The sequence below is a fragment of the Lytechinus pictus genome, chromosome 12, assembly GCF_037042905.1.
Source record: "Lytechinus pictus isolate F3 Inbred chromosome 12, Lp3.0, whole genome shotgun sequence".
NCBI lineage: Eukaryota > Metazoa > Echinodermata > Echinoidea > Temnopleuroida > Toxopneustidae > Lytechinus > Lytechinus pictus.
Window position 1 is genome coordinate 12902501 of NC_087256.1, and position 9984 is coordinate 12912484.

Genomic DNA, 9984 nt, shown 5'->3' on the forward strand with positions numbered 1-9984 from the left:
GATGACTGCTCAGTCTGTATACCTCAGGCAACTCCTGTGTAACCTAAAGGTTTGCAATTATGACTATAACAGTAGCTGGAGAGGTGACTTTGATTATGAATCTCATGTACTCACTACCTTGACTCAGGATCAGTCAACAGCCCCCTCCCTTGTACCAAGTACCCATAAATGCCTATCTTTGGGCATACCAATACCGATAACACATATCACCTCTTTCCTACATTGCTGGGCCCCAGAACATATCTTGGGAGAAAACAACCTCTGCTAGTATAAAGGCTGAAGAAAAATACAAAAACCTCAGCCAGTAAAACTGTCAATGGTTTCCTTATCCTCTTGAGTTGTAACCCCAGGAGCAAAGTGGGATAAATGCAGTGTCCATTTTTGCACGTATACCAGTCAAATACCAGAACGGAAAAGATAGGACTCACTGATTCTGTCCTTTTATCATGTTTTCATGTGATATGAAGGTCCATCACATACCAACATGGCATGAAATGGAGGTAAAAGCACTTTTATCTAGTACCCCAATGACAGAGATGTGAATGGTTGGAAGAAAGAGAGAGAGATATGGGGGGATAACAAATATCTACACCTATTCATTACATTATGGATTAGAGGAAAGAATGTCACCAAACATACAAGCCAAATTCCAGAGTAAATATGATTATTTAGATATTTCAGAAGCAAAATTCCACGCATTCGCACTCTACTCGTAACTAATTTTGCTCACTAGGAATAGAAATATCACATCAGGAAAACTTCCCATGTTTATAGTGATACACAGAATTGGTTGCTTCACAAGAATGTTGGACGAATTAGCTTAATGAAATGAAGAAAAGAATAAAGGAAAGGAAAGAAAATGTTATTGCCACCAACAACAATCTCTACTTTAACAGAAACAACTTGGTGTAGTTTCATCTCATCATTCATCACCCCAAATCACATGTCAGTAAGTAAACTCTACACATGACCTCTGACCCCTCTTGCCAATGAATGATGGACACTCTTGGCCTATGAAGAGTATCAGAGAAAGAATGTCTGAGATATAAAGTTTTAGATTACAGGACAGACATAAAAGTCATCTTTCATATCAAAACAAACAAAAATACATGTTACTCCCTACCCCATTTTAAAATTCAAAGTAAAACATTAAGAAAGTAAGTTCACTCCAAATCAAAATGGTTTAACTTATAAATGAAAAGGTTTTGTGCAATTACTCAATTGAGGGATCCTACACTCATTGACTAGCATTTGTGTAAATAAAAGTCGCACACTAAATTGTCACTATTTTCAAATCGTATTAAGATTGACGGTAAACTTAAGCTGTTTCTGCCATTTATTTCAATGTGTGCACATTAAACCATGAGATCAAGATCGCACTTTGTAGTAGAAAAGTCTGTATTTTTTAAAAATCTGAATGGATCGAGCAATATAAAATTCTAGAAAGCTGAACACCAGAACTTTTTGCCGTAACTCTTTTAAGCACCTGTGCCAATGCAACCAGTGTTGGGATAGGTGCTATAGAGCTAGCAATCAATTACAAATTACCCTAATACTTCAATATTCACCTCCAAAATAATAATTTGACAAAGTAAATTCTTTGTACGGTAAGAGGAATTATTTCAAATTTCTCAATCTTTTTCCATTTTGGGGGCACTCATAATTTCTTTCAAAAACAATTTTCTTTTTAATCGCAAAGTTGATTTAATTTGAATTGATAAGGGTACTAGAGACATCTTCTTTTAATTTGAATTTGATGAGACATCAAAAACTTCGCGGTTTGCGAAGGAGGGGGGGGGGGAACTCCCCCCTCCCTCCTAGGGAGCGCACTTCGCGTGCACTTACCGCCCCCTCTAAAATTAAATACTGGCTACGCGGTTGACTAGCCTGCACCCAAAACATGCCGTGTAAGCTGTCAGTTTATGGTACTAATAAAAAAAAGTGTAGCGAAATACATATCGAAACTTACCAGTTTCGAGAGTAGTATCAGCTCCGACATCTGCATCCTGTGTACTGCATAAGCCACAATCCAGATCTTCCACATCACCTGGGATAGGTTCTATCTTCCCATTTGTATTTGGCTCACTGTTAGCTTCTAATGACACCCCAGCAGTTAATCCTTCTCCTTTGATGTTTTCCGATACAGACACCTTTCCTTTGCTCTTCCCTCTGATTTTCTTGAGCTTACCCCCTATCTTCTTCCTGTATTTTCCTTTCTTGGCTGAAGAGGCCTCATCAATGGCTACCTCTGTACTGACCCCATTGATTTCTACAGTTGGTACAGTTACCTGTGCTTGACCTGATGGAAGGGATTCCTCTATCTTTTCAATTTCAGCAGGAGTCAAAGAATTGTCATTTTCCTTTTCCGTATCTTCTGGTGCAGTTTGACTTGGCATTTCAGATTTGTTAGGAGACAATTTAAAGTTCATTTTGGGAAAATTGATTTTCGGCATTCTAACCTTTTTTGACTTGGCTGGTTTTGAGGTAGATGAGTCGTCTAAAGAAACCTCGGCATCAAGACCACTATCGTCGACTTCAACTTGTGGGGACACTAACTCTGAAGTTTCAGTTACAGTTTCTATTGTTACATCTTTGCATGGAGCATCCTCAGACATTGCCATGTCTGGCAATGTCTCTGTGACCGCCTGCTTGACCGAAGGAACAATTTCTTCCACAACTTGATCAACTTTTGGAGCTGCATCTATCTCTACCCTAGCATTCTCTATAATGGCAGTTGTATCAACCGTGCCTTCCACAGATTCAGGAAGATCTGCATTCAGATCAGCAGCCAGACTTAACTTTGGTTCTTCCTTGGTGGATGGCAATTGAACTTCAACTTCAGCTTCTGGACGACCCACTTCCATTGCTACACCTGCTACAACTAATGCAGCCTCTAAAGCAGAAGGAGGATCTCGCTTCATTTCTACTTCATTTTCTCCATCAGTCTTGCCCTCAACATTCACTTCTGCTTTTTCTGAAAGCTCAATTTCTGGTAAAATAACCTCAGGTGTGCTTGCCTCTAGTTTGGCTGATCCATCAACTTGACCATTAGGCACAACTACATCAGGAAGTCTAACATCTGCACTTGCAGGTTGCTTCTTCTCAGGCCTGAGATGAAATTTTCGCAAATTAATAGAAGGCATATGAAGTCCCTTCCTCTTTTTCTTTTTCTTCTTTCGTTTGTCTTTTGTATCACTGTCCTCATTATCTGATGATGATATGTTGAGATCAGCAATGTTTCCATCAACTTTCAACTCCTGATCTGCACCACCTAATGCAAGATCAAGTACATGATTTGTAGCCCCAGAGCTGACATCCACATCCGGTGTTGGGATATCTGATTCAATTTCCAATTGACCTTTTCCATCATTATTACTGTCTTTGGCTGCTTCAACCACAACATCTGACTCAACTATTGTGTCATAAGCAATGACTACAGTTCCTGCTGCAGGTAATAAATCTGCTGATACATCTACATCAGGTACTGATGGCTTCTCTTCTTCTTTGCCTTCAATTTTAGGAAGATCAACATTGATATCTGGCACATTACCCACTAATGCATCAGCTTCAATACTTGGTGATTTGACATCAACTTCAGACTTCTTCACCACAGTATCTACATCAGCACCAACACTAACCTGAGGGATTTCAATTTCTCCAGAAATGTTCTGGTTGTCTTTGGCTTCAATATCTACATCTTTGCTGTCTCCTGTCACACTAGGTTCTCCAGATGTATTGACAACCATGTTCAGGTCTGGGGAAGTTGGGGTGTCAACACTTGCAATGTTAACATCTCCTCCAACTTTAACATCACCCTCAATGTCTGTAGTCTCTAAGGTTCCTTTCTTTCCCTTTGATCGAAACTTGATTGGTGTTCCTTTTATGTTAAGCTTTGGAAGATGCAAATTGGGCAAAAAACTTCTTTTCTTGGTTTTCTTTTCTCCACTAATATTGTTTGCATCTTGGACATTTGCCTCTAGTGATTCAACATGAACATCATCAGAGGATAATGCTATGTTTCCTCCTACTTTAATATCTGGAACACTAGTATCTGTACAAAGTGCACCTTCAACATTCGGACTATCAGCGTCTGGGATATTCAATCCAACATCTGTTTTTTCTGGCTGCTCCAAAGTACATTCTCTTTCAATATCCGTAGAAACTTTTTCACTGATGACTGGCAACTCTCCTTCTACACTCACTGGGTTAGTATCAAGTTTTATTTCAGATGAAGAATCTTCAATTGCCAGTGAAAGTGGGCTTGTCGCCCGATCTACATCTGCTTGCTCTGCTTCCGAAATTCCAGTTACTTCAACCCCACCAACTGCTCCTTCAACATCTACCTCGGGGGAAGACTCTGCCATTCCTGAGACCTCGGGCATAACAACATCCAAATTAGTCTTAGGAATGTCTGCTTCTGCAGTGATGTCCACAACTTCTATGTCTGCTTTGAGCTCAGTCATCTCTGGCTCTTCCATTTCCTCATTCTTTCTGGGTCTATGAGGTGACAACAGTGAGGAGAATCTTGGCAGAGAGAAATGGAGGCTTGGGAAGTGGAATCTGCTTCTTTTTGATTTCCCAGGTGTTTCATCGATGTCTCCGGCAGCACTAATTTCATGCTGTGTTCCAATGTCTGCAGCAACTTTGGGGTCAATAACATCAGATGCCCTTCTAGCCCTCATCTCTTCCCCTGACAGAGGTGATTCCAAAGATGTAGCTGTTGCAACATTAGGCAGGCTTGTTGTGACTTTACCACTAGCACTTAAAGATTTACTATCCTTGGCTTTTGATCTAAATCGTGGGTGTCTGGTCCACTTCTTTCCTGTGAATTTTGGACGAAAATGCATTGTAGGAAGGGATAGTCCTTTCTTTTTAGCTTTGATGCTGGCATCCTCATCAATGGCAGGTGAAGGTGGTTCCTCAACAGTAACAGACACACTAGGACCTTCCACTTGAGCTTTAATCTCTGGAACATCTACATTAGCAGACATGCCTTGCTCTTGCACTGATATTTTTTCACTTTCAAGAGGAATTTCAACATTAGCTGCAACTTCTGGGACTGTTGTCTCAATATTTACTGTATTAGTTGTGACTTCTGGGACTGTTTTATCAATGTTTACTGTTGCATCATTGCTTACTTCAGGAATCAATGACGGTGTATCAATAGATGCATTACAGGTATCAATGTTAGTATTTATAGATGCTTTTGGAAAATCTGCATCTGCAGAAACAGCTACAGCTGCTACCTCACCAACAAGAAGATCTCCAGCATCAACCGCCAGCTTGCTACATTCTTGCGCTTCTATTTTGCATTCTGGTATTTCTACATTTGGTACCTCTGGATCTATTGATATGTCTCCACCACCAGCATTTATCTCTGCATCCACCTTAGTCAGCAAATCACCTTCAACATGAAGCGATTCATTTCCTTCAACTTCTGGAACACTTCCACCTTCTTTTTGCATATCTGGTTCAATCACTTTGTCCTTTCCTTCATCAATTCTATTCTCAGAACTTGCATTAGCATCTGAATCCATCTTGTAAGATTTTTTGCTTCCTCCAAATTTGGGCATGTGGAAATTTATGGAGGGTAACTTGAAACGCCCTTTCTTAGGTGTTGTGATCTTAGCGTCACTTTGCACCACAGAGGTATCTTCTTTCTTATCTTCCAACCCATCATCTTCTTCTGATGTTCCCTCATTCATTACCACCACAACCTCCTGCTTCTCTGGCTCATCTAAAGCAGTATTTATGTCAACAGAGGGGCTGTTCACTGTGACAGCTTCTGACAGACAAGAGGTATCAACATCAGCATCTAAAGATGGTAATGCAGCTGATACATCCACCCCTCTATCAACTTCAGCACTGGGTATTTCTGCCTCTATGACAGCATCAAGTATGGGTTGATTGGTTTCTTCAACTTCTGTAACAATATTTAGGGCATCAATCCCAACAGAGACTTCTCCTTTGGCACTACCTGCGACATAATTTATTTTCTCATCAGCAATTTCTTTTTCTGGAACCACACAATCTGGGTCATCAAGTCCATCAGCACTGACTGCAACCTTATCAAGGACAGTAGCTCCAACATTGGCAGTGACACCTACATCAGCAGTGACACCCACATCAGCAATGACAGTTCCATCAGTTCCAACATCAACCTCCAGTCCATCCGTATTCTCGGCTCCATCTCCATCAAGTCGCTCCAGAACTGGTCTATCAGCCTGGGAAGGGACATCCTTGACCTCCTCTTCTGGTGCAATCTCCTGCTTCTTTTTGTCTTTCTTGCCACTCAGGTGCATCTTAGGGAGGTGAAACTTAGGCAGATGAAGCTTGAACCTTGGGCTCTTTCCTGGCGATGACACACTTTCACCTTCCTGAGTTTCCTCTGCATCAGTAGCACCTGAAATTAAATAAGCAAAGGGGGTGTAATTGAATAATGTCCATAATAGTACCGATCAACTTTAAACAATGTAATTGTCTGATGTTCCATGCAAAAGATATTTGATTCCAAATTATTAAACTATAATCATTCAGAAAGTCAAAACTTGTTTACATATCATTATATATATATACGAATCCATCGAGGTTTGTATGGTATAGGAATCTAGAGAGTAACAGATAGTGGCTTAATATATGATTCATACCATCATCAGAAAGCAACTAAAAATTTTGCAAATATCAAAGAAAGTCAGGAGACTTCTCCAAGTTTGAAATAAGTGAAACTTATTGAAAAGCCAACACAGATTTGGCGTATAATGTCGACTTTAAAAAATGGTGATGAAGATGATTATGATGGTGTCAATGGTGATGATATAAAATGATGATATAAAAATTTTACATTTTCAGTAGTTACCTCATTCATCTAAAAAAAATTACATAATGGTGGATAATCCATACCTTTTTCGCCATCCTTTTCTGTTGTGTCTTCCTTGGTTTCTTCCTTAGCTTCTTTTTTAGTCTTGTCTATGTCTACGGGCTGGACATCTGATCTATCTTCCTCTGACACTTCAAGGAGAGTACTCTCTGTTGGTACTGCTAGGATTATCTGAGCTGATGGTATATTGATGCCCTGTTCATCCACTTGACTTGGGATATCAGCCTGGAGATCTAGTCCGTATCCATCTTCCTCTTCCTTGCCCTCTGGTGCAGTGTCGGCTAAGACATTCACATCCATCACCTATAAAGTATGAAGAATCGGTTAAGAATCAGGTAGTGATGATTCCAAGAATGTTTAGATTCATTCTCTTAGGTACCTTAACCTTGTCTAGGCCGGGGTATTTTGGGAGTTCATATGGCCGGGGGGGGGGGGGGGGGTCTCCCAGGCCCCCCCTTGAGATCTCGGCCGTCGACCGTGCGATCACGCCGAAAGTTGGCATGAAGGTTGTCTGGGACATAATCTACAAAATTATATAGTAATTAATTTCATGCAAATTTGCTATTCAGTGATTATGCCAATTTATGCGTAATTAGTATGCGAAATCATACTTTTTCCTCTAACTCCCTAAATAAAGCCCCAAGTGTTTTAATTCTTTGTATAGAAACTCTTTGTGGTGTTTTTAGCAAGCGTACATGAAAAAAGTTGCGATATCAGATCAATTTCTTTTATATTATATTGTTTTTTGCAATTTCTTATGTATCTCTTTGATTTTTGGAGCTTTTGTTTTTCATTGTTTTTTCAACGAAATTTGTTGAGAACCAATCTTCTGAGATCATAAACAGCATAAAATATATACAATTAGACCAGCAAAATTAAAAATAATCATACATTTATGATTTTTGGTTGAAAACACAATTTGCATTGACTTTGTACACGAAATCACGTTTTTGAGCAATTTTTGGTCTGACATGCACTTACATAATGTTGTGTAATTTCGGAACCGCATACCCGGGTCACGCAAAATTGGTCACGCAAAAGTCAGCGAGCGGCGCGGTCAAAAAAAATTGCACGACGAAAATATTGCGCAAATCGTTGAGGGGCCCCCCCTACAGTCTAAAGTCATACCCAATTTTCGTACTAATTCAGACTTCCAACTGTTACATCTGTTTAGCATAATAACCCATCACTGTTACATTCCAAATGACTTCAAAGACATTAACTTCAATCAAATTAAGCCATTCTTCAAACTGATTATCCTTTTATAATTTAGTTAATTGTTTGAATGCTTCATCTTAGAGGGAATGAATGAATGTTAAATGGGAAACTATTTCCAGTAAGATCTTACCTGTGAAGCTCTGAGGTTTTGTGCTTTTTCAATTGAAGTGATTGTCTCAGCTATCTGCTCCAAGAGTGCATCAGTGGTAGTAAAATCCTCCCCTGTGCTCTCGAATTCTTGGTTATCTTCTTCATCCTTCACCAGCTCTACACAGTCTACAAGGACCTTCTCTTCAGGTCTAATATCCACATCAGCAGACCCTTGTAGGGTAGCACTGGTCTCTGGTGATGATACAGCAACATCTGGACCTTGGATAGCCATATCTAGTGAAGCAGTAACACCAACTGTATATAAAGAATACAGGGAATGAAATGTTTCTAGTTGTTGGAGAAAAGCTTTCTTCTGTACAGTACTGTAATAAAAACTGAGCACACTAAGGAAATCTTATGAAACAGTCATACAAAATGTGGGGCAAATTTGATTGCGAAAATCATTCCCTGGAATACCTGGAATATTGATAAAATCAACCATTTTTGCCACCTATCCTATAGTAATAAGATTCTGCTTTGCTGAATAAAAGTTAAGTGGGAATAATCTTTCAATTCTGCTTTCATTAGTTCAATAATAATCCCAAGAAATCTGCATGAAAAATAATTTTAATGAAATTATATGAATCAATTTCAATCAAAAAACCATGCTCTGCTCTGATCCAATGGGAAACCGGAACACAATTGACTCATTACTTGAAAACCATCAAATTAATAATCTTTGGTTAGTTCAATTGTGTCAGACTACAATTCAATTTGGCAGATTCCAATTTAGCATGCCAACAACTTTAAACGTCAAAGAATCTACGGAGAGGATATAAAGTGCAATATGAATATATCTAGGGCGGGAATGTAACGCCCCATTTCACCTGAAACCATAAAGGAATCTGGATAACCACAACCAACTTTTTTAAGGACAATTTTCTCCTTGGCTCAACTCTTGCAATTCCCCAATGATTTCAAGCCAGATCAGATTTATGAATTCCTTTTGAAATGCTGAAATGTGGAAAGTCAAAACTATTGCTGACAACACAATGTAATCCTAACACCATTCTATCCTTGTTTGGGTTACACAGAGCATTTCTGTGGGAAATATTTCTGATTTCATTTCATTCTCAGAGGCAATCATACCTGGTATTTCATTTAGGGTTCAACCCCACTTTGAAACCTATTGGGAGAAATCAATCTTGCCCGAGAGCTTATTTCTAAATTTTGAAAAATGTAACTTGTTAAAATCATTTATATTTGTATAAAATTTGTACTTTCACTTGTTTAGTTATTTTTTATGCTGGTCTATTTTTAAGAGAGAAATAGTAAAATCATTAATAGTTTAACAAAGCCAGAGCAACACAGTTAAACAAAACAGAACTTTCATTAGACAAGTCTTGCAAATAGAGTAGTGTATTATACCTTGGGTTAATTTTTTTTTTGCATTTTGCTATCAAAATTTTTTGAAACATAATTTAATGAATAGCAATACAAATAATAGTTAAACATTTTTGTTCATTGGAACTATGGAAAAGCCTTGTTCCCCTATTTCCATCTGGGAAAGACTTTTATCTTTCTATCACAGTTAACTCTGATGGCCAAGGTACTTTTTTCTCTACACAACAGCGGATATTATTTCTAGCCATAAGAGTTAAACCAGAGCACTATCAGATTATTTTCTAATAGTGGAATTCACATCAAAATACAGGTAAAAATTTGAAGAGCAATATACCATGGATTTCAAAACATGCTAGGACTCGGGAGAGAAAAAATATGTTCAAAGGGAAGAGATG

At 38.7% G+C, this 9984-nt stretch overlaps 1 protein-coding gene across 1 annotated transcript; it reads right to left on the bottom strand.

The window, feature by feature from the left end:
- Positions 1–946: 946 nt before the first annotated feature.
- LOC129272409 (neuroblast differentiation-associated protein AHNAK-like) lies at positions 947–8933 on the bottom strand. Its single transcript, XM_064107873.1, has 4 exons — positions 8226–8933; positions 6901–7180; positions 1970–6403; positions 947–1011 (listed from the first exon to the last, which is right to left on the bottom strand). The coding sequence occupies exons 1-4, from the start codon at positions 8475–8477 to the stop codon at positions 947–949; spliced, it is 5031 nt and encodes a 1676-aa protein (XP_063963943.1). The 5' UTR covers positions 8478–8933.
- Positions 8934–9984: the final 1051 nt, after the last annotated feature.

What these genes read in the sequence shown, in the direction of transcription:
- LOC129272409 (XM_064107873.1), bottom strand. Translation starts at nt 8,477, where the DNA reads ATGGCTATCCAAGGTCCAGATGTTGCTGTATCATCACCAGAGACCAGT. An exon ending in AAAACCTCAGAGCTTCACAG is followed by an intron (nt 7,181 to 8,225) that starts GTAAGATCTTAC and finishes CATACTTTATAG; the next exon opens with GTGATGGATGTGAATGTCTT. An exon ending in AGAAAAGGATGGCGAAAAAG is followed by an intron (nt 6,404 to 6,900) that starts GTATGGATTATC and finishes ATTTAATTTCAG; the next exon opens with GTGCTACTGATGCAGAGGAA.